This window comes from Lissotriton helveticus, chromosome 5_1, assembly GCF_964261635.1.
Source record: "Lissotriton helveticus chromosome 5_1, aLisHel1.1, whole genome shotgun sequence".
Classification (NCBI taxonomy): Eukaryota; Metazoa; Chordata; class Amphibia; order Caudata; family Salamandridae; genus Lissotriton; species Lissotriton helveticus.
The window spans coordinates 636,732,790-636,758,456 of NC_136065.1; the positions used below are offsets into that span (position 1 = coordinate 636,732,790).

General features: G+C 44.6%; 1 protein-coding gene across 1 annotated transcript in view; it reads right to left on the reverse strand.

The window, feature by feature from the left end:
- Positions 1-397: 397 nt before the first annotated feature.
- TRIM62 (tripartite motif containing 62) overlaps positions 398-25,667 on the reverse strand; it is a 115,563-nt gene continuing 90,293 nt past the window's right edge. Inside the window, exons 3-5 of the mRNA XM_078643016.1 lie at positions 21,738-21,994; positions 15,437-15,552; positions 398-6,422 (exon numbers count right to left, since the gene is read on the reverse strand). Coding sequence (XP_078499142.1) covers positions 5,872-6,422; positions 15,437-15,552; positions 21,738-21,994 — 924 coding nt within the window. The 3' untranslated portion in view covers positions 398-5,871. The remainder of the gene's footprint in view (positions 6,423-15,436; positions 15,553-21,737; positions 21,995-25,667) is intronic.

The following is a 25,667-nucleotide window of genomic DNA, read 5'->3' on the forward strand; positions in this document are numbered from 1 at the left end:
GTTTCTGCCTCTCGCACTTCGAGAAAGCAGTGGGGGGCGACGATCTAACGCCCGCGCGGTGTCGCCCCTGAAACAATCGCCCCTACAGCACAGGCACCCTGGCACTAGGCAGCTTTTTTAACGCTAGGGTAAATGCAGGGGTGTGTCATATTTGTGTAAATATGGCACGTTTTGAAAATGTTGGGGCGTGGTGTTGCCAAATTTGGAATAACACTGTGCTGTGGCATTTTCTTGTAAATAGCAGTAGAGTTTTGTCAAATAAGAAATGATAAAGCAGGGAAGCAAGTTTTCTGTTTCAGCAAACTATACCTTGGCTCCTAGACCCCATACCAAACCTGAAGCATATTCCACACTCGGTGCAGGACTCGTAGGTCTGGAGAAAACAGATAATCACAAAATCAATGATTAAGACTTCTTTATTAGGTCAAAAAACATTACGATGGCAAAAACAACCACATGAGCCACCGAGGATGACACTGGTGCACCCAGAAGAATGCTACTGCTACTGCAACAATCGTGGCACTTCTGCCGAATGTGATTGTACAATGGAGCACAACGGAAAACAAACAGATTTTCATTCTAAACAGAAGCCTCAGAAAAATTATGCATTTTTTTAAAGTGCTGCTGCAATATCAATCTTGTTAAGAGCACCTGATTAAATAATGTAGTGTCTTAGTTTTATAGAAAAACTCAATTATACAATTTCTACACTCTCTCTGTTGTAAAGAATTTTCATGACTGATTTTACCGCAAATTAATGACATGTAATGAATCTCCATCTACAATAGAATAACTTACATTCTGTTCTCCCACAAAGACGTGCAGACAGTATTTCAAAAGAAACAAACATCAGTTTTCCTGCAAACAGGGGAAACGAACACATTTTAAAGGTCTGAATAATATTGAATCTTCAGTGTTAAATGCGGTCACCGTTTGTCAAAAGAAAGCGTCGTTCTCTAGTAACCTTTGGGAAGAAGGTCTGAGCTACTATGAAACGCATTAAATACTCCAGGACTTGAACCAGATCCTTTTTTTTAGAGCTGAAATGGCATTATAACCCACTGGCACTCGCACATGCCCCTTCGTTTGTGATCTGTGTTTGATTCATTGCTGAGAACCAGTCATCAATATCTTCTATAACCTGGTATCATTTCTTTCCAAAGCTTCTACCTGGACCTTTTTTCAGTAATCTCTAATACGCTCCTTCAGTTCATCTCTAAAGGGATCCTGCTTCGAGCTTGCGTGTATTAATCTTCAAGTGACTCAATTTTTAAAAACTTTATTATTGATTTTTATTTTATAACACATTACATAACTGTGCCAATGGCAGGTTTGTTCTTTTAGGATTTCCGCACAAATCTCATGTACACTTTTTTCCTTGTAATAGAGCTTTCACATCAATTCACCCCTAGCATCTTCGCTCCCCACTCTCTACCACCATTGCTGTCTCTTCCATCCCATCCCGGAGGTCTTGCGGTTGTCTGCATGAAGGTTTGTCTCTCTTCCTATCTCCAGGTAATCTGTTCCTCTGCATACTACATGTTCTCTGTCCATGAACTCATATTTTGTGAAACTTCTACAGGCATCCTCTTGCCTCACATATCACTTTTCAGCCTTCATAAACATATCCATTCCCTTCCTTCATTGCTCCAATGTCGGGTTGTGCGACTACCCCAGCGTTTTATAATGTCGTGCTTGACCTACCATTAGCCTCAGTGAGCAGAATACCATCTTGTATCTTGTTAGTCCTTCCTGTCCTGGAATCCCAGAAAGATATCTTTTGGTGCCAGTTAGATTGCTTTGCCACCTACCCCAGACATCTCTTCCCTTGCTTGTTCCCAGAAGTGTTGGATCAACCTGGCTACCTTTACAATGTATGAGTTTGCCCTGTTCCCTCGTAGATGTGAGGCAGGTACCTGTTGCAGACCGACCCATCTTATGGAGTTGACTTCTATGAAAATATGCTCTATGTAATATTTTGAGGTGAATCAGTCTGATATTGAGGTGGATCGCTGCATCTCTTAGATGCCTCATTGCTTCCTCCATTTCACATTTTCTAAATCTCCAAGATCTTGCCATCTCTCCCTGAGCTTTTGTAAGCTGTCTCGAGTGTTGCTAGTAAGTATATCATAGATTTGCTAAACCCCCCCTTCCCTAGTAGGTTCCGTGCAGGGTTTTTGAGTGTACAAGAAAAGTTGGTGCCTATGCTGGTAGCGGTAAATGTAACAAAATAACAGTATATGAACGGTGCAACACAGTCAGAGGAGACCCAAAACCTCTGTGATGGGTGTCCAGGCCCCACCCCATTTCTTTGATATTCACCTGAGCAACACAGCGAAATTTTACCAGTTCATGCCGGGTTGGAATTATCACCGGCCACTAAACCTGTATACTCTATACGAACAACAGCCCTGAAGAGTCACAAGCCAAGTGCTCCACTGAGGAAACACGTGTCGGCTGGTAGTTTTTTGTCTTGATGTCAGCCCTCCAGAATGAGATGCTTAATACATTTGTTTTGAAAGAAACCATCTTCATGAGTCCATCTTGTTTAATTAATTGTTTTGCTTGCTTTATTATTTGAAAACCTTTGACAGAGAGACTCAAGGTTATGTGTGCACAGGACTTGTTTGTACCCCTTCCCTAGTAATTCTCTAAAATCCATTTTCCCCTATGAGGGTCTCATCCGAAATTAATGTCCAGTTCTCATTTAATGTGCCCACTGCCTTTCAGTTGGAGCTATTGATAGTACTGAGAGGAATATAGTTTGTACTTTTCCTTGGGTTGGCTACATGCTTATATTCCCTTCAACCCTCAGATGTCTCACAGTAGACCTTTTCTGGGACCTGCACAGTACTAGTCTATTACCTTGTCCGCTCTATCCACTGTAAGATCTTCTGGTTCTCACCTTTATCCATGCAAAGGTAGCCATACCTTTTTTCACTGCTGTGGTAGCCTGTTGTTAGGGCCAGCCTTAGGTTCCTTGCTAAGAATGCCTCCTTGGCACATGCAATTCACTTCCCCGATATCTAACTCCATCTTCATGAACCCTCATTCATGCTGTAATGGATCCCTCTTCTACCCATGTTTGGGTCCGGAACATTGTGGACTTCTGCCAGGTTGGTAGCCCAAGCTGGCTCGGATGTTGTTGAAAATGTCCGGCAAGGTCAGTATTGCATAGCTTTAATTAGCTCCATAGGAGAGTACTGTCTGCATATAGTGATTTTTTTTCTCTTTTTGACCTGAATCCCACATAAACCTCTCTAGGCTTTCCCTGATCCAACAGGCTAAGGGCTCCTCCATCAGGCCAAAGAGAAGAGGTTATAGGAGTCAGCCACATATGGGTCCCATTTTCACCTGTGGTCACACCTTTACATTTTGTCCCCTAAAGGATCTGTGTAAAACACAGATTCCATACTAATTACCTTTATCATCTAGATGAGGTATTTACAGCTTATGGACCAAAATGCCATATTGAACAACTGATTTCATTTTATTTCCTCCTTTGCCAGAGTGGATATTTGGCACCATCATTTTGAGCACGGAGTCCGTAATCATAACTAGGTAAATCTTTTAACAAGAAGAATTATTTAATCACAGTTCTGAGCTCACAGTCTGTTGTCGCTAACCATGCACTTCTGCAAGTCAGTAACATGAGTGCAACTATTTTATCCCCAAGCGGAGTATCTTAAGTGTTAGAAGACACTATTGTCATATACCTATCAAGACACACCGGTATTGTATGAACTGTTAACCAAGTGCTTGCAAATAAACAAAAGTACAAGCTTCTTACTAAAATGTTTGTAATTGTAACTGTGCTCCACAGGAACTGCCTTGTGCAACCCAACAGAAATGTTCTATTGAAAATAGTTACCACAATGTATTGCATCAACTGTCGGGTGACAACTGGAACATGTACAAATAGAGGGCATTAATGTCCAACACCTGGACTCCCAAGTATCCCAAAAATGTACCTATCCAATAGTAGCCCTTAGACTACTTATGAGACTATTATAAGTTGCCACATTGTTTGCATTAGCTACCAATGTATTGCTATATATTTTAATTTTTTAATCCAGTTTATATTGGAGTATTAAATCATAATACCAAACGTCTGGAAGAGCCCACAGTGGAGGGCTAGTGTTTATGTCAGTAGGATGTAATGCTTTATGTGCAGAAAAGGGATAAACTTTGTCCAGCTAGTGTAACTCTAGTTTTTTTAATGGTGTCTGGGGGCAAAGGATTGAGGGCCTTGGAAGGAGAACATTCACGAAGAATCACGTAGATGGAAACTGCCACCCTAGTCAATGGTATGAAGAAGATCTGGAGTTCTTGGGCCGAGGGGTTGTTCTATTCTGTGAATTAGCAGGGCCTCACAAAGAGCGTGCAATATCCTGAACCTTGAAAATTAAATTTAAGTGGTTGCATGATGAAGCAATACACTCTAGCTTCAATGGTATGTATGCTCCCAACCGTTGAAATAAAATGGATAATTATTGGGTGGTATTCTGGGATGGACAAATTCAGAAGCAAGAGCGAATGAGCTCCCTGCATGCTTTGTTGTTTTCAGGAGATTGCCCATTTTAGCCTTTAGTGAGGCGAAAACAGAGATGGCCTCATGGGACATGGGGGTAAGGGTGTCCCACTTCAAGGCTCTACCTGATAAAAGCCAAAGTTAGCAGAGATGCTTAAACAGGGCCGGACTGGCTGTAGCGGGCATAGCAGATTTTCCTGGTGGGACAGAAGGGTGGGGGGCATTTTTTGACCAGTGGGGGCTGTTTTTCTTACTGTGGGCCGTTTTTGCTGCAGTTATACAATATCGACCCCCTGTTTAAAAAAAAAAGCAGCAGTGTTTCCCACCAGCAACCCCCCGCCCACCCTCCAGGGGCCGGCCCGACATTATTGTCAAGGCTGGTTTGTGTTCCCAGTTCGGCCCTGTGCTTAAACACGACCCACTCTGTGACTACACCATGAAAAGAGCTATTATAGATGGTTATAACTGATGAGGTTTAGACGATGAGGACGGCCATAGATTGGACATCATCTTTTTACTGACAGTAGGTGCCCGATGATTATAGAGGAAGGGCAGATATTCTGCCTTAGGCATGTAGGGCATGCTTTATTTCTGACAAATGCATATACGATCATTGGAATATAGCCCTTGCATAAGGCCATCGTACTTGCTGTTTGTATTTCAATGGCTACAGAGAACCGATGATTGGCCTCATATCTAATTTTCATCCTAAAACATTGGGTAGTGTATAGTGGGGTGCCCTTCACCTAATTATGGGAACTCCGCCTCTATTCAAGCAACTTTGTCCCAAGACACTGGAATGTACAAATATTAGGTTGTGTATCAAGCTTTGCAAACATGTAACATACCTGTTGATTAAGAGCCTATAATAAAGTTGCTAGTATGGAGTCGGAGCCTTCTGAAACTTAGTTTGTGTTGTTAGATGCAAGAAATGAATAGGAAGAACAGACATCAGTAACGTCCCAAACAGCAAATCACCTATGTGAGTTGGGAAGTGAATTTCATCATATCCTGATTCAGGACTCTTCAGCTGTCAGAGGAGGTTTGATCAAGTCTATTATGCAATATGGCAAACAAAAAAGGCGTTCCTAACAAAGTGTGTTTTTGCGTGCATTCAAATATGAAAATGATACAAAGTCTGGTCCCAAACGGATTAAGATTTTTAAACGGATTTAGATAGTGGTTCTCAAATAACAACAAAAAAACATGCAACAAAACCATTGTCTTTACAGGATCTCACAATAAGAATCTCACCAAAATCATGTTTTACAGACATTCAAAAGTTACTTTCATAAAGATATCAATAGCCCTGATGATAGCCCAAAAGTTTGCACTAGCCCTTATATCCGGACGGTGTTTATTCGCAAGGGCTGGACATTCTTGCCATTGGCATGGCTCTGGCCAGGGCTGAAGTACGAGCACAGTTTGCCAGGAAATTTCTCCCGGAATGTGTAGAGCCAGGACATATCATCAGCATTGTAGAAAATAAGAAGTCCCTTGTCATAATCCAGGAATACTCCTACCTTCTCTAGCTTGCCCCGTACATTCAGCCGTGTCCAGGGCTCAGTGCAGGCACTATACTGGTTGCCATCATGCATGACTATGCAGTAAAAGCCACGGCTTGGCTGGATCTGGATGCTCCCCTTCCGACTTACAGCCTCATGTGCCAGGCCAATCATCCACTGTGTTTTCTCAGAGACCACCACCTCCCAGTAGTGGACACCACTGTCCAAAGCTTGTGTGCCCAGGACTGAAACCTCTACATCAAAGCGTTTTGGAGAATCTTGAAGAGGCTGAGGGTGCAGGTTTCCATAGGCCACGATGGTGCAGTCGTCCGAGAGGATGAGGCGCTGATGGGCAGTTTGGGGATCAAGTGTGAGTGCAGCTGGAACTGGGGAACCAAGATATAACAGTTTTAATAAAGATGAGAAAAACTTGTCCCAATTAACCATAATGCAGGTTTTTTACACTAGAGTGGCCATATTATGACACAAACATTGGCATAGCCAATATGTCTCGCCTTTGGAGCCTTATAAGTGTTTAGCCAGAGCTATTGACTTTGCCAATGTGTTCAAGCTGTGCTATAGAGAAGTGTGGCTGTTGTGCAGCATGCTGAAAAGTTATAATGAAAAAGTGTCAGAAGCATTTTTGTTACCTTATATATGACCAAGAAGGCATTATGTACAACTGAACGACCATATTAAAAAAAAAAAGTATTTACAATAAAAAATGTCATTTGATCTTGCAATGCTGGCACCTTTTTTCTGCCTATTCCAATGGTTGTTTGTTAAAGCTTTTTTTTGAGGTGGCATAAACAATCGGAGGTTGAAGGTTGGGAACTAGTACCTGTATTATAACACTAGCAGTGGCCAGACGCTAGGGGAGAATCAACAGATGCCAGATTCCAAGAGCAGGCTGAGGTGGTGCGGAGTGATGCTGAGGGGGTAGTGGTGGTGGTGGCAGTGACTGGTGCGGAGAGAATGCGGAGGTGATGCTGAATGATACTCGGGTCTTGCTGAGTGATGATGATGTGGTGGTGTACTAGTGTGAAGGCGATGCGGAGTGACGCTGCGGTGGCGCAGAGTGACGCTGCGGTGGCGCAGAGTGACGCTGCGGTGGCGCAGAGTGACGCTGCGGTGGCGCAGAGTGACGCTGCGGTGGCGCAGAGTGACGCTGCGGTGGCGCAGAGTGACGCTGCGGTGGCGCAGAGTGACGCTGCGGTGGCGCAGAGTGACGCGCGCTGCCTCAGACGAGACCTAAAAATGTATGTGTCCTTGTGCAACATAACTGGTCCTCATGTAATGTAATGTAATGTAATGTAAAAGGGCATTTCTATAGCGCTACTTTCACTCCAAGGAGTATCTTGGCGCTCTATCCAGCCTAGATGAAGAGGCTGGAGGGAAAGAAATGACCTGAGTACTGTACTACACACTACACTACACTAGTTCCCAACACGTCGCATCAGACAGGGTGAAAATCCAAGTCTTCAAGGCTTTCCTAAATTGTGACTCTTGAGAGAGTGTACGTAGATCCCAGGCCTTGGAGCCCAATACAAAGAGTGATTTACCACCTTTTGTTGCCAGCCTAAATCGAGGGATTGTAAGCAGATTTTGGCTGGCAGATCTTAAGCAACGGGTAGGGTGGTATCTGTTAAAGCCATTGCATAAGTATTTTGGGCCCTGTTGATGGAAGGCCCTGAAAGTAATTATCAAGATTTTAAACAGAATTCTTTTCCCTATGGGGAGCCAATGAAGCAGCTTAAGTGCTGCTGAGGCTGAGGACCTGCGAGGCCAACGCAGCACAAGCCGAGCGGCTGCATGTTGGACCATTTGCAATTTATGGAGAACAGTTTTGTTGGCTCCAGCATATAACCCGTTGCAATAGTCCAGCCTGGAGTTTATTAAAGCCACTGCTACTGTCTTCCTGGCCGACAGTGGGAGAAAATCAAAAAATTTCCTCAGAGCTTTTATTATCTGGAAACACGTTCCGGCCACTGTCACTGCTTGATTTTTGAAAGGCAGTTGGTCATCAAATTTGATGCCTAAGTTACGGGCAGATGTAATGGTCTTGGGAGGTGTTTCCGCATCCACTGGCCAGCATACTCCAGGGGAGAATAGGTTGTTTTTTCCGAACGGTAGGATTTCAGTCTTACCAGCATTACATTTCAAATGATTGTCAGTCATCCATTTGAATGTTGCTGCCAGACAATCCTTGAGATTTTCTTCAGCGCTCCACAACCTTTGGGTCGAGTTTGCGCTATAAAGCGGACGGGGCTTACAAAAGGGGGCGGAAAGGGAAGAGATGGACATTGAAATGGAAAGTCAAGGGAATGACTGAGGAAAGTAACTAAACAAGGAAAGTAAAGCAAGGAGAGAGTCAACGCTCTAAAGAAAAAGAAGCGACAGGAATACAACATGCTTATTTTAATAACTATATTTTCCAGTGTTGTTCCCCTAAGGAGTCTGCTGGTCTTGTACTGGGTGCCTCTATGTGCAAGCACGTTGTGGAGATCTTGACAGCAGAATGGAACTGCATTCTAATCTCTGTGCAAAGCATTCCAACTCCCACTGTGACCTTTCACCAAGAATGGTTGGTCTCTTCTGATCCGGAGGAAGAGATAAGAAAGGCAGATGGCGAAGGCAGATGTCAGCAGCGCACGAGCGTGCGCGCAAGCATGAGGCCAGGAAAAGCTTGTGGGTAGCACTTTGAAAATCCCCTTACTAGGAGGAGCCAAGATGGCGATGTGAACGGACGTGAAGTCTCTCGGCTCCCCGATCCTTTGTTCCTCTCACCGAAATCCTGACCTTATCCTGCCACGAAACGCTAACGAGGGGACGGGGACGGTGTGCGGAATTGACTGGTGCTCTCCCGATGTTCCCGCCTGCCTGGAACCCACTGCACGGCCGAGAGAACTGCGGAGCTCGTCTCTACCCCTGAGACCGAGACCCGGGCGGACGCGCTGGCATGGCGGCTGCCGGAGCTGCCGAGGCTACGGAGGCGGAATGACTATAGCGCCCTGACTGGCGCCTCTACCTGCGACTATCTGCGCCTGCCCTTCACTTATGCACGGAGTGCCTGCCGACCGTGAACTTCCTCGGGCGCCTCCACTGCCGAGCTCTGCAAGCGAGGTACGCAGCGTCACCCCCATGATGGCGGACATTTAAACACCGCAGCTCTCCCTCAAGCCTGCTCCCGACCACCGTGAGGCTTTCATTGCGGGTCGCCTACTGATTGTGTGTCTGCGTTCGGACAGCGACCTACATCCCTGTGTTCTCTGTGGCACTTGCGCCCCTGTGCCCCTTTGCTCCCCCGGCGGGGCTCTTGCACTAGCTAACCTGGCTGCATCTCCTGCTAACGCTGCCTCGGATAAGCCCTGGACTGTGTTAAGGTCCCCTGGCCGCTGTCTTGTCTGGGGTCCGGCGCCTGTGATCGAGACGCATATGGAACCCCCGGCGGCCCCAACTTATGGCTCCATTCTTGCTGCAATCCGTGACTTGTGGGCAGAGATGCGTGTGGGCTTTTTATCACTGTATGGGAGGCTTGGGGCTGCTGCGCCCGTGGTGACCTGCACATCACCGATCTGCCTCTCTCACTGGGATGCTGTGTCTGTCGTTACTCCTGTCCAGGCTACATTGTTGCCAAACAATTGCTCTATCCTTCAGCTTCCCGGCAGTGTTGGCGGACGCAAATTGATACCTATTTATTTCACCGGCGCTACAATGTTGCTGCCTCCACCAGTGCTCACAATTTCCTTCGAGACTATGCTACCTTTGGTGATGCCGTCACGGACGCGGCAGCTAGTAGGTCTGCTTGCCCATGTTCATTTGGCCCTGTTGCTGCTATTCATTCTCTCGCTGACCAGTGAGCAACCATTGGCGCTGTCTAGTGGGATACATGGAACTGGTCGTGGACGGACCCGTCCATTTTGTTATGGAACACCATCTTCCTGCCGAGAGCGGCCATCTTGTCCCTTTGTTCAGCCCGTGTGGACTGCCATGCGAGGGTTTTGGCTGTGGGGGCGAATACGTACTGGTCAGGGTTAGCGGACTTTCTTGGTGGACTGTGTCTTCCTGGCTGATTAAATCTCGGTTTGCAATGGTTCATGCATTATGCGACTGTAACTCTCCTTGCGTTGTTCTTGTTGGTACACATGGGGGATGGGACGACTAGACTTGTTAGGCGGGTGGGACCTCGGGACGAGACGCCCTTTATGTGCGTGCTGCTATGATACGTGTGATCTCTCCCTATTTTGTTTCGTACTGCGCAATTTATACTCCTTAGGTGGTATATAGGGTGGGAGTTGCTACATGGATGGGGTGTCCGAGAGACTTGGTGTTTAATGGGCTCCTCCCCACACTTTTTTCTTTATTGGGAGTTATAGATTAGGATTTTCTGTTCTTTCTCCCTATCTCTAAAAGTGACATTTTTCTTTCTTCTCTTCTTAGGGTTTTCCCTCTCTCTTTCCTTTGTCTATATTTCGGGTTCTTTAGCGGGCGATAGACACACTGCGGGGGGGGGGGGGTAGGCCGTAGCCTCTGCAATGATGTAGGGTGGGGGGAAGGTTTTAGTTCTCATGTTGGTTTCTATGGGCCTTATTTTTATTATTTCTCTGCGCTTTTCTTACCTAATTTCTGCTCTGGGTCCAGGATAGGGACGTGTAGGGAGTGGGCTGCTCTGTACATGGCGTGGAATTGCTATACTGGCGAATTTGTTGTTTTACTCGTACCCGCCATATTGCCTGGAATGGCTTTAACGCTTGGTTTCCTGTTATGCTCTTGCCTGCTCATGCTGTGATGTAATTGTATGGACTTAGCTCTCCTGGATCTCTACTCTCTCTTCCTTTTCTTATTCCTCTCTCTTCTCGTTATTATTCTCTTTCTTCTTTCTATATTTCGGGTGAATCTGGGCGACAGGCACGCTGTTCAATGGGGTAGACCGTAGCCATTACAGTGATGTAGGGTGGGGGGGGTGTTTGTTGTTTTAGTTTGTTTTATTCTATGGTCCCTTTTTGCCTTCTTTAGGGGGTGGGCTGTGTCCCTTGTTGTTCACTCCTTTGTTCGTTAGCGTCTGCACCTTCTCCTTTTCGGGGCGGGTGGGCTGTACGTATGGCGTCCACTTTATTTGTTTGTTGGTATTCTTTGTCTATTTTGCTCCTGATGTGGGCGTGTGTGGTCTTTGGGCTCTGCCCTACTGTGTCATCTGCTTGCGTGGGGGGCTGTTTCCTCCCGCCCCCCCCCCGTTTTTCTTTTCGATATATGTTGCATGACGCGCTGGTAGATATGGTTGCTACCTCCTTTCAGTAATGTAAAATGAAACCTCTTTATCCTGGCGCTGGCGATGTCGTGATTTTTGTATCCATCCTGTATTCATCCTGTCGTATACATTGCTATGTTTTTTGACTCTCCTGATTTTGCGGCCGGCCCCTGTGGTTGTAGGCCAGCGCTTGTACTTATACCTGTTTTTTCAATAAAGGTTTTTAAAAAAAAAAAAAAAAAAAAAAAGAAAATCCCCTTACTAAAAGTCGAGCAAGCAGCGCATGCGCTGCTCTAGGCTGGACCTAAAAAGGGTGATAATCGAAATTAGAAATACAGAAGTTGTTAGCTTGTGACCCTAGTAAAAAAGTCTTACTTTGGAATAGAAGTAAGTAGGACAACAGCTCAGGGTAAAACAGGTGGGTTTATTGAACATGATTCAGCATGGGTGCTGCAAAGTCCATGAAACGCTTTAGGCAGACATGTTTCAGTCAGTGTGACTTTCCTCAGTGCCGGTCTCATAGGCTAAGTAAATCACCTGGGGTAGATATATATCTATATCTATATATAGAAAGCCGCTATGGACCCCTGCCACTTCCAGCAGCGGCCCTCGAACAGGATAGCGAGTCCCTATAAATCCACCACTCTGCTTCCTTGATAAAGAAAGGATTGTCAATCCTTTCTTTATCAATGAAGCAGAGTGGCGTGTGTATGTATACACCCCCCCCCCCCACCCCCTTGGGTGAGAATAGGGCACCACGGGGCAATGTATCATTAGATGTCAACAAGACATTTCATTCAGTGGAATGACCCTTTCTGTTTGCAACCCTTGAAAGACTGGATTTTGGACCCCGTAGATCAAGTGGGTCAAACTACTATAAAAAAATAAAATAAAGCATCAATCTAGTTTAAAAGTCAATGGCTGCCTCTCCTGAGGCTTTCCCATCGGGAGAGGGACAAGGCAGGGCTCCTCAATTTTGAAAAAGTTGTTCACATTAGGGGTAGAACCCTGGCGGAGCGGATGAGAATATACAGTGGAATCTTGAGGTGGACTGGAGTTTCAGACTGGGAAGAAAGACTATCACTATATGTGGATGACCTACTACTATCCTTGACTAAGACGGATCGCATGCCGGCCCGCATTGGTGAAATATTTAAAGTGTTTGGTGAGTTTTCAGGATTTGTGAATGGTTTACTCTTACAGCTTAGAAATGCTCTCATTTTTTTATCATGGGGGTGTGAGTCTCAGGCCCACTGAGTATATCTAGTCAAGCTTCACCTCGGCATGTTCACACAGAAAGGAGGAAAACTAGCCTACCACAAAGGCTTTAAGATCCGAGGACTCTGGTAGGTACCAGTTCCTGCTACTTTCTTGGCCGGAGTGATTTTTGCAACTCCTCACACCTCAGTAGTGCTCTCAGACTTAAGATTTCAAGTTCCCTTATTCCCGTCAGTTTTGAAAAGCTATGCCTATCTACTCTGGTCTTCCATCTGATCAATCTTTCATCCAGGAAGTCCACATCTTTCCTCATACTGTCCAACTTGGGTTCAGGTCTTTTAAGAGTTCTAAACCTTTTGCCATATCCACCGTCAGACCATTTCTGAAGTAGGCCAAGCAGTCAGAAGATGGGCCTTCAAGGAGAGCCATGGCCAGGACTTGGCCTCTAATTTGTGTTATGGCACCAGAGGGTTTTGAGCTGATGTTAGTGGTTAGCAACACTGATAAAGTAGAAAGCCCAAAGAAGTCACAAAGATCCTTTTGAGATTTTTGTTCTTATTTTTATTTTTTATGAGCAAATGAAAGTGGACCTTTATCAAGCATACGCCAACTGCACCAATCCTCTCCCTTAACCATTTAAACAAGAAAATTTGTATTTCGAAAGGTATGAAAAATGATAAGAGAGGCTACCTCTCAGTAAGGGTCACCCATGCTCTTGGTCTGGAAGATCAAAAAACGTTTGTGCAAAGTACACATCCAATAACTCATAAGGTAAAATCTCTGCAGTCCGTACTGACTGCTACTTATGTTGCAATTCTTTTTAATCTATCATTTGTAACAGGGTCCAAAAATAAACCAGTGCCCACTCCAAGCAAATGAGGGGTCCTGGTTCACTGAAGCAGTTCAGTTTTGCCAATATCCACACGCTATCGATCACTCCCAGTATCCGGTTTGGAGTGCTCCTAAATTCTTCCAACATCTCCATTTTACTCTCCCTTAATGGGTTCTACCACCACTGTTCCCTAGGGGCTCCTTCTGTGTAGCTGTGGATCCCTCCAATCTTGGAGGGGTTGCGCTCTATGAGTGGCTATGCTTAATTGGTCCTATCGTGTCCATGACTATGTCGTCTTCTGCATTTCTTTCTGTCACGGGGCGGGTCTCCAGGGTGTTGACTCCGACGTAGACCCCGAGGCAGGCATGGACTGGTGGTCGGCTGTTCCCCCCCCTCACTCCCCTTTCTGTTTCCATACTGCAGTCTACCTCATGGCCGGAGGCATGGTCCCTGAGTGACGCTAGCGCCCAGTGGAGAAATTGGTAAGAAGAACATTCAGCATGCAGCCCCTTTAATTGTGACAGCGAGGAGACCGAGACACCGCCCCCCTGGTTCGCCACGGAACCAAAAGGAGATGCGACCCGGAAGTCGACGGACGGCGTTTCCCGAGGTGAAGGCGTGAGAGACCTGAGTGTGGAGATCGAGACGGAAGAAGACGGAGAAGCAAGTCGGACGAGCCCAGCAGCTGACGACAAGCCAGGAGGCCACCGGATCTGCGATTCGCCCCGCCACGGTCCCACGGGAGGAGCGTGGCTCACAAAGGTACGGGGCAAAGTGGCGGGCTGGGTCTCTCGGAGTGGCAGTTCGAATGTGTGAATAGACCCGTGTAAATAGTGTCCAGTATCCAGAAACCCCTCATCCCTCACGAGCACTTACAGCACAGGAGCGGAGGTGTTAAGACTGCACTAAAAGCACTAGGTGTCCTTCACTCCCCTGGCCCCGATATTACAGTGGGACGAGCAACGGAGTAATACCCCTCTTTCTTGTTGTTTTCTCTTCTCCTGGGATCGCCTCCCCTGCACCGAGAGAGAGAGAGAGAGACCCCGACCTCTACGTGACCCTGAGAGCTAGAGGACTGGCGGGCTCCCACAGCTGGCGGGACCGAAACACCCTGGACCGTCCGGTGTTCCCAAGAGGTGTCAAAACGGAACCGGACGAGTTTACCCGGCTGCGGGTATCAAGCAGAAGGCGTAAAGCATTTCTAAAAATAAAACCATCCTTGAAATCCCTATTGCAGGTGTCTGACTCAGTCCCTTCTGCCCCTCCACCTACCGAACCCCTAACACTTTCTAACACTGCAATTATTTTATTTACTCTTAGTTCAATATATTAATATGAGTCCCCCCTCATTGGCCTGGAGTTGACACTGTGTTACATATGTCGTAATCCTAGTCTGATCTCAGGCATAACTTTGTATGTCCTGATGATGATCCTAATATTTCACTAAGTATCGAAACGTGGTTGACTATGGTACCTTGACTCAAATTGTTATAGTTGTATACATCAGCACGAAGGGGTTGAACCTCGAAATATCGTCAGGATGTGTGGAATACAGGATTCCTTGCTGAAATAGGTTATCCCTCTGGAGTCCCCAGCATCTGCAAGGCTACTGAATAAGACTGTTTCTTCTGGGATACATTGGTCTTATTATAAATTAAAAGAAAAGTGCTGGCAGTGAAGGATCAACGGTTCTGGGCTATAATAATCCACTTGTCTGAGCCTAGTATCAGGCAGGAATCAATTTTAGCAGGGTTTAGCAGTCTAAGCAGGTTAGGTATTAGATGTTTCGAACTCCATTGGGCGGACTCAATGTAAACAAAATGAGAGCAAGGGATAAAACCGCTGATTTTTCAAGTCACTTGACAAGGCTAGTGGCTAAAGGACATCAATATGTGTCACAGTGGCTGCTAATTAATCAATATGCCTCTGTTCCTCCAACTCAGTTCCCTTCTCCTTCATGACTTACCAACCTTGCCCGAGAACCACGTCCAGCAGTGCATGCATCATTAGCAGTGGACATTACAGATTAGAGAAGTAAAAGACGAATTATGTATTTATTTGCTTTCTCTATCTGAATACATCAATAAGCTCAAGTTCCTTACCTGGATGGATATCCTGGAAAAGAGACTTCCAGATTGTGTACTGTAATGGTCCAGTGTACTTGGAGGTAGGAAAGTCTTCGTAAGTCAGGTTTGTCTCATGGATCTTCCCTTTGAGCCTGTAATAGAAACTAAATATGTTAAACAAGCATCCCTTAAATCTTCATGAAGCTTTTGCCAACAGGATCACAAGTTCAGAACACACCTACCCTGTAAGATGCACAGGGACACTGCATCAGTTGTGTTCAATAAAGAAAATTTTAAACTGGATTACTGATAAATGTCAAAGAACTGATTACTCACCTTTCACTATAGCATACACCAGTCACATGAACCACTTAATACCTCCTGGCACCCTTCCCTCACTGATTTCCCATTGTAAAGACATAAGAGTTGGGTCGGGGGGGGGGGGATCATTAAGAATGCAGAAAAATGCAACAGTGGGAACCTTTAAAAGAAAAACAAATCAAACCAACTACAATAGTGGTGGGAGAATGAGAACCAGACCTTTGGGAAACACAGCGAGCACATGTGTACAGGGAAACTCAGGAAATGGGTATAATTACTGTACAAAACTCAGAAAGGATTGGAATACCTTAGCTGAGCTAAATAACATGTCTAGCCACACGTCTAAAGAAAAGTGAAGGTTACTCTAGATTAATAGCAACAAATGAACAAATACACAATGGGTTATTAACAATTTACATCAGCAGTGCAATAAACCACCAACACCTATGTAAGGAAGTACCAAACCTGTGAAATATGCGGTTCATAGAGATTCCGAGCAGCAGTCTACATTTCCAAAGTAGACGTAAGCTAGGCTGAGGGTCAGAAGACCTGCACACCCACTGTGATACACCCTGCAGAGACAGCCCAAACATATATAAAACTCCATAAGGTTACAAGACCCACACATCATAAACATTCTCTCTGCAGTGAAAACACTACAATAATTTGATGCTACACTTACTTGACAAAAGGCATTCACACTGTGGGGTCCTGCCCCAGGGGCAGCCCCGCAACCACACACAAGATCTGTATCAAAACACCAAGGGAAGTAGTAATTGGTGAATGTACGCTATAAATAAATCATGTTCTAAATAAAAAGAAAATTGTGACTGGGTAGACTTGGTGCACACAAACCAAGTATCAAAAGTAAAAATAACATAATTAATAGAAATCTATAAATAAACAATTGGGTGCTCAAAGGTGAAGGAAAGCCACCAAATTTTCTTCAAAGAGGACAATGTCCATGAAGAGAAAGGTCAATCCCTGAGCACTCCAACACAACATTCCACTCTTATGTAAACAACCTTCTTCTGTTCATTATTCATGAACCACAAACATTGTATCTGTGTTGCAAATTTCGCCACTTGACTAGCCAACACGTGTATCATTTCTTGCATAATATCCCAGCGGACGTCTTTGGGGCCAACAACAGAAACGTATTCAGATCACCAACATCTGATTTCAAACAAAATTCGTTGTGTATACAATATTCAAAGTGGCCAAGCAATATATAAATGTGTTTAGTATATTGAAACAAGTGGGAAAGTACTCCACAACTCTAACTCCCGTAAATTTATATATTGCTTGCCCACTGTGACTGCTGTATACACAACCAAATGAGTTTTAAATAAACTGTTGATCTCAATACTTTTCTGTCGTCAGCCCTGAGCAAATCAGCTAGAATATATTTACGTAGAGACGAAACACGCGTTGGCTAGTCTGTGGCGAATATTGAAACACAGATGCGATGTTTGAGGAACACGAGAACACTGTATTTTGTAAAATCATTTCTGAAGAAGGAAATTCCCACATGACAAGAGCGTCCAAAATACCCCTACACAGCAAATAAACTGTGATGAAATTAAGAGTTAAAGTCCCAAATTTCACAAAAAGATATTTATAAGTAACAGAATTTGGGATGACTGAGAAGGTGAGCTGGCATTTTATTTGCTAGTTGTCTAGATATGTGTAGCGTTCTACAGTCGCAGCCTAAGATGTGCGGACACCACCAGCAAAAGGTTTATAAAAGAGTCCAGAGATAGCCCAAAGGAAGCACCTCCACTCTCATGTGAGCCTCAAAAACTGCCTTTGAAATTTGACTACGGGGACTGAAGTAGTCATCCTTTAGGTCTAAATATATTCACCCAATGCAGATCATGCAGTCCTTTGCATGGGTACGGCGTGCCAAGCAAAGAAACAAGTAACATCAGATGATCGCAGGACTAAGCTCCTGGAAGCGAATATCTTCCACAAGGCGTCCATTTTGTTTAACATAATTGTTTTGTTAACATCAATCAGGAGAACATCATAGCGCAATTTCAAATATATAAAAACAGCGTTAAATACAGCTTAACCAGCAAAAGGTTTGCATCCAATTCCTAATCTGCATTTGGTTTACCTTAACTCGTTTTGGCTCGCACATTAAGGCTCTTTGGAGCCAAATGATCTCACAAGTACAGAGACCAGTAAGAGCTGCACTGTAATTCTTTGACGCAGACATACAAACTGAGGGAGCTGAAAGATTCAGACAAAGGTTCCTTCATCTAGTTAGCTAATGCCCTATTGAAAGAGAGGTAATGTTCCTTCCTCCTACCTATTAGAAGATTTTTTTTCAGCCACTGTTTAAATTCAATGTCTTATCAGCTTTACCAACGAGTACTGCTTAGTGACCCTGGTCAAGAGAAAAAGATCCTTCTGGATAGGAAAATACAGTGTCAAGGGGTACATTAATCACATTAACTAAAAGCCTAGTGCTTGAATCAAGAGCTGACAAAAAAAACACTTCTGAAGAAGCAGATTCTTGCTGAATAGAATTTAAAAATTGTAGAGATCAGAATAAGGGCCAACTAGAGTGGCCTTTGGAATAACCAAATTATTTTTCCTTAACCAGTCCTCCGTTTATCAAAAGGACAACATCCTTACACCCAAAAATGATTCTTCACCAATCTTGGTTGGCCCTTAAGTCAACATTGTGTACTCCGAGCACACCATCTACAAATGAGGTTTGAACACCAACCTCAGACAAGATCTCACCTGTGCTTTCTTAGCAAAGGAACTAACATCACAACCAGAGTTGCTGAAGTCGAAGAGCCATCCATCAGCACCGCATACTACTTCACTACCTCCTTGGGAGCCTATAAATGCCTCGAGGGGAGGCAAAAATTATTAACAGAGCATCCTTCACCTGATTGATCCAAACACCAGAAGCTGGAAAACTACCCCTAAGAATAGGCAATGGCTCCATAGAAGACTTTAGGAGTCACGCTCTTACACGTCTCTCTTCTTCCTTTGATGTTTCTTCTCTATCTTATGACCAGGGGCGTAGCTTAGTCAATAAGTCCGGGGGGGGGGGGGTTCATCCTCAAACTAGATATGTTCTTAAATCTGGGGTGGCAACATCCTTGAGATTTTCAAAGGAGGTCAGTATCAGTTTAGACTGTCTCTCCCCCCAAGTGCTTTTAGATGCATCCTTTGGCAGTGGTCAACCCATGAAGGGGCATCATCCTGATCAAGACAACACAAATACAAAGGGTGTGGTTCATTCACAGACATTGGTTCCTAGATGTCGTGCAAGAATTAAATTCGGAATATTTCCGAAATGGCAATGCAAAAGAATTTCACCAAAACCAGCATAAATAGTTAACAATATATGGCTCTGGATCCATCTCAGAACCAAAGTTACGAGCACATATGATGCCTTAAAATGGCATTTGACAGGTCACTTCTAGTTGAGGTGCAAGACACTGTTAACACTGTACTGAATCCAGCAACACTGATGGGAAAGTGCTGTGGAGAAATTTTCCTGAGGGAGAGTGTTCAAGTAAACTATGCACAGGAGTAGACATCCATTATAAGCTTTGTTCCCTCAGGCAGGGGGGGGGGGGGCAGCAGATAGTAGCATTTAGCCGCAGGCAAGATAGTAGGGAAGGACTCCCTGAGGAAGCTCCTTTGAAGATGTACTAAAGTGATGGAGCAGAAGGTCTTCTTCGAGATGCGGTAGATGAAAGAACATGGTCAAAAGGCATGTCTTCCGTGTCAATCATAGAGAAGAGAAGAAGATTTCAATGCGACACGGGGGGCAAAATGGCGAGACAAAATCTCTCTACAGGAGGAATTATTTTTAACTTATATAGTTTATAGCATTGTTTAAATTACATTTTGTATTCTTTATTGGGAACATCTTCCGATTCTTCCTCTAGAATATTTATATAAAACCTCCAAACATGCTCCAAAGAAGGGAGTAAAGAAAGGGTCATTTAGCTTATTCATAGGACAAGAGAAATATAAAGAGCGATAATATTTTGGAGAGTAAATAACGGATGAGCTAATGTCCTTTGGCATGCCTTGGAGATTTGAGGATGCAGTGCATAAGAAATTCCTTTAATAGGCTCCATAGAGAAAAATGTGTGTGGAAGAGGGATTTTCTTACGAAAGCTTTTGAAAAAAAGATTGCTGGGAACATGTTCCCAAGACAGCCGCCTTCAAGAAAGTGAGAATATGAAACCAGACCAGCCAAAAGAGTTGGAGATGTTCCTGGAGGTAAAAAAGTAGAACATGTGAGTTGCCCTTCAGGACTGTGTTGTAGAAGCACTCACAGAAAGGGACAATTACTATTCTGCCTGAAGGAGAAAAGAAAATTGATCAATATTTTAGTTGCATACAAAGATAAAGACAAGCGGGGAAAAAACATTTGACCATCCCAGTCGGAAGAGTGAGAGTAAGGTAGAAATCTCTGGAGTAGCTCAAAAGAGTAAAGGCTGAAAAGGGTGATAAGCAATATCAATGGCAGGTGGTACAGGAGGAATACATGCAGTAACATTCTAAGACAAAATATTGTGGGCAGATTGGCCTGTATGTACCATAAGAGAAGGAGTTCATGGAAAAAAATCTTACAGGTTGAGGTCCAGGCATGGTGGGGCAAGTGAAAATGTCTCTGTGGTAGACCCACAAGGAGAAAGCAGGAAGAGGATAGGAAGTAAATAGAGGAGTGGGGTAGAATGTGGTAGAGTGAGGTAGATTGGAGTGTGGTGTATTGAAATGGGTAGATTAGAGTGGGGTAGACGGAGGTAGATCGGGTGGTGTAGATTGGGGTGCAGAAGATTGGAGTGGGGCAGATTGGAGTGGGTTGAGTAGTTTGTGGCAGATTAAGTGGAGGAGTAGGGTAGATTGAAGTTGGGTGGAGTAGAGTAGATTGGAGTGGGGTGGGGTGCGATGCAATGCGATGCAGAAGGGGAGCAGTAAATTAGAGTGGTGTAGATTGAATTGGTGTAGATTGGAGTGGGCATTAACGCGATGAAGTGCACTTTCATCTTTATTATCAATAGCTGTGTAGGCAATTTGTTTTGAAGAGTCAAAAAAAAAACACAGACTCTTCTGGCCCAGGAAACATTTATTCCATTGTAGGTACATGTAGAAAACACAACTATCCAGTTTTAAGTGCTTGGCAGGATTTTTAAATGTAGGTATTTTGTTGATAAAACATTCATTAATGTGTAATTATTTTCGCATAGAATTTACTTTGCTCTAGGCGAACAACTGTAATATTGACAAATTTTGTTTCACTGCATATCGGCTTAATTCCTTACTAGTCAGTAACTGCAATGTTGAAAAAGCAGTTCCTCTAGGGTTCACATACTTGTTCATAATGCCATGGGCTTTAATTGCCAGTTGAAGCGGTTACCTCCTATATATTTGCCTTTAAGCTACACCAGCGATAGCTTTAAAAGTTGCCGGCACACAACAAGAATTGCATGGGCCGTGAACCCTTGTTCTCAAAGCCTGTTCTCACTTTAAAATCTTTTCAGATTAAGGCTTTATATACTGTTCTGTATGATTTTTCTGTAACTCACGGTCTGCCTAGAAAAACATTACTGCTTCTCCCGCTTACAATTGCGAAGGGGAAGCAACAACAGCTATTGAGATGGGGGGTTTAGGAAGCACTCGTATGGAGTGCTTAGGGTGGGGGATATAAACAGGGAAAAATCAGACGGGGCAGACTGAAGCAACATGAATGAGTGAAGGAGCGCTTGAAAATAAGCACTTGTATGGAGTGCGTAAACACAATTAAAAAATAGCTCAAAAAAACGGGAGCAGTGGATGGACAGAAATACTTGGTCCATGCTCTAGGGGAGTGCCAAACACAAGAAGAGGCCTGACGCATGCATGCCATGGCAAACTGCAATGAAGGATATGAGAGCGATGTTGCAGTTAACAAATGCTTAGCCTTTGGGTGGGCTGTAGCACAAGAACTGTCTAGCCAAGACCTAAACATGAGGAGGTATAGGTGGTGACATACTTCTCAGTTAAGGATGGAATGCCCCCCAGGAATGCATGACGGTCCATCTCCCCCAGCTTCTCCTGTAGGATCTGTATGCCCTCTTGCAGTTGGCGCAGCTGTTGACTGTAGCGCTGCATCTTCTGCTCGATGTCTGTCAGGGTCCGTGCTGTATCTGCCTCCAGCTCCTCTAGCATTGACTTCTGACGTTCACGTAGAAGACGGTGAAGGCGCTCAAATGCCTCGCCAATTGTGGACCGCAGACCCTTTGCAGATATCTGTATAGCACAATGAAAAAATAACAGAAAGACACCACAATTTAGAGAATTGGATATGCCTGTACCCAGAAAAGACCAACGCAACATGTTAAAATGCCAGACATCACTGGACTAAACCTGGTCATTCCATGGTTTGTTAAGTGATGTACAGTAACGTGGCAAACAACACTTTAAACTGCACATATATATGATGTGGTGTTGGGATAATAAAAGTCTCCAGTATCATTTACTGCCATGGTTTTTTTTCTGTAAACCTGGACCATCCTTCCTTCTTCAAAATGTCCCCAAGTTCTTTTCTGTCCTGTTACACCCAGCAGGAGGGCAGCAAGACATACAAGCCACTAACAAGGCAATTTAACTGGCCCTCCTTCCTTTGTCCTAAATTCTCTTCTGAATTAACTCAAGCTCTCCTCAGAAATTTGGAATCTACTCACATTTGATATCTTGTCCACTGCCTCTTCCCAGCCTTTCTTCTTAACCTCCAATAAATAATCCATGCTCAATCTCTCATGCTAGCACCAGCTCTCCCTTCTGCAGATAGCTTCCTGCTTATTCTTCCTACTTGCAAGCACCCATCCATCATTTTCCAATCTTCCTTCCTTCTTTCATTCATTCATTCATTCATTCATTCCTCCCTTCATCCATCCATCCATCCATCCATCCACTCTTAGGTCAGGGAATTAAAATATGCAGAGGTGCTTTTGCAATTTGGCAAAAACTCATGCCAAAACACAAAAAACATCGAGTCATAAAGCCTACCCAGTTTCTCCCTGCAATTTAGGCAGCCACAATACCATTATGGTCTTTGATGTAAGCAAATGGAAACACCTACTACATCATTCCATGCTCAACCGAAAATCATGAGTAGCCAGATTAATAGCACATTAATTCTCACTGATGTAAGGCTCATGGGAAGCTGCACCCAGGGCAATGGGTGAGTGGGTGGTGGCTTACCTTCCTTCATCTCAGATGTGAAGTGTGTGATTTTGTTACTGCTTTCGGTGCACATACAGCGCTTGCCTCATATGGTGCAAAATATTGGCGTAGTGCCAGAAATGTAGGGCAAATATGTATCTGAGCCCATTGCTAATCTATCAAATCCAAAAGATTGGCTACCTTCTTTGAGAAATTAGGTTGTTGGTTGAATGGGGTGTGAGCAATAGTCAAGCAGCAACCTCAATCCTTGTGAGGGTAAAGTACAAGCCAACTCTCTGGTAGCTTGAAACAGAGCAGTCAGGCTTAACTTAGAGGCAATGTGTAAAGTATGTGTACAACACTTCAAACAGTAATAAAGTGAAAACACCACACATAAAGGATTGCACACCACAAGACCAAAACGACAAAAATTCAATCAGTAGAACCGGATGTAGGAAAGTGCTTCTTTTGGCATGGTTATCCCCACTTTTTGCTCGACTCGGAATGCAGTTTTGACTGAACGAGTCCCTGATAATCAGGATCCTAGTGCCCGAGTGCTTTCCCAAAACTGTACCTTTGTTTCCATATTGGCACACCTCTGGCTCACATATAAGCCCCTTGTGAAAGATACCAGTGGTACCAGGGCATTGTGACCAGAGAGGGTCTCGAAGTGCTGCAGCATATATTATGCCACCCTAAGAGACGCCTCACCAAAAACATGCACACTGCCACTGCAGCCTGCTTGTTTTGGTGCAACTAAAAGTGAAGAGTTTACTTGGCCCAAATCCCTGTGTTCCAGGCCTGTCAGCACTGCCAGAGGCATCAGTAAGTCACCCGTACAGCAGGCCTTACAGCCCTGAGGCTGTGTGCACTATACCTCTGGTGAGGGCATAACTGCATGAACAGATATGCCCTTATAGTGTCCTACCGAGTACATGGGGTGCAAGCTTGTCAATATGAGTTCCACAGCTTCATGATGGCGTTACCCAATCCCAAGATATTTGGTACCAGACATCTCAGATTAATGAGCCCACACTGATGCCAGTGTTAGATTCATTAATGAACCAGTGACTTACCTTCGGTAATGATATTTCTGTAAGAGACATATATTAGTTATAGATTCCCTACCTTAGAATTACCCCCAGGCATTAGACTTCATCTTGGAGAATTTTTCTTCAGCGGTACTCATGCGCGTCAGTAGGTGGCGTCGGTCGACTCTGCGTTAGTCATTGGCGTCGTGATAGCCAGAATGACGTTGCGGTATCTACTTAAGACGTTGCCCCGGCGCGCGGACGTCAGTTCTTTACACGACATTCCACGCCAGAAATGCAATCATGCAAGACACCGACCACTGGTGCACAAAAGTAGGGCCCTGAAAGGGAGTCCCTTGCTCTAAAAGTGAAATCGCGGAACGGGACGGATGGAAAGGGTGGTAAGGAATCTATACCTAATATACGTCTCTTACAGATATATTGTTACCAAATTAAATAACTTGTTCATCTGATAGAGACTATTAGTTATAGATTCCTTACCTTAGAATAGATACCCCAGCAATACCAACCACAGAGGTGGGTCTGCGAACCAAGTTCACACCAGAAAGTCCTGGAGAACTGAATGGCCAAAGAAGCAGTCTCTCTGGACTTGGCTATCCAGGCAGTAATGTCTATTGAACGTGTGCAAAGATGAACCCGTGGCTGCCTGGCAGACGTCATTGAGGTGGAACTCCATGTCCCAAAGCAGTAGTGGCTGCCGTCGCCCTAGTGGAATGGGTGTGTAACCCTACTGGAGGCTCCTTTTTACGTCAAGGAATAACAGATTCTAATGCAAAGAACGACCTATCGAGAGATGGTTCGTTTTTGCAAGGCCGGACCTTTCTTAGCGCCCACATAGCCAACAAAGAGCTGATCATCCACCCGGAATTTTGTGCGATCCAGATAAAATGATAGGGCACGTTTTGGATCCAGACGGTGGAGCCTCTCCTCCTATTTAGAAGGATGCAGGGGCGGGAAGAAGGTGGGCAAAGTGGGGGTCTGTACTATGTGGAAAGAGGTAACCACTCTGGGAAGAAAAGAAGGTCTAGTATGAAGAACAACCTTGTCCGGATGAACAACAAGGAAAGGAGATTTAGAAGGAAGAGCCTAAAGCTCACTCACCCTGCGAGCAGAGGTAATGGCAACCAGAAAAGCATTCTTTAAGGTCAAGAGTCTGGGAGGACAATTATGTAGCAGCTTGAAAGGAGCATACATAAGGTAAGTTAAGACCAGATTCAAGTCCCACTGGGGCATTACGTAAGTAATAGGAGGAAAGAGGTGAGTAATGCCCTTAAGAAATCTATTTACAATAGGAAACTTGAAAAGAGAAGGCTGATCAGGAAGGCGTAGAATGGCCGAAAGAGAGCCTTTAAGGGTGCCCAGAGCATAGCCCTTCTGGGCCAATGAAAGCATGAAGAGGAGAACCTCTGAAAGAGGGGCAGAAAGGGGATCCACAACCTTTGCTGTGCACCATGCCCCACATTTGTTCCACCTACAGGCCTAGACCGTTTAATGGAGGGATGCTTGACTGCCAAGATGACATTAGACTTCAGGAAGAAGGTCAGAACCTGTCAACTGTCGCTGCTCAATCTCCACGCAAGGAGGTGGAGACTGGAAAGGTTTGGGTGGAGGACAGTTCCCTGCTGCTGCGACTGAAGATCCTCCCGAAGAGGCAGTCTGATCAGAGGATCGATGCTCATGTTCAGGAGCTCAGGATGCCAGACTCT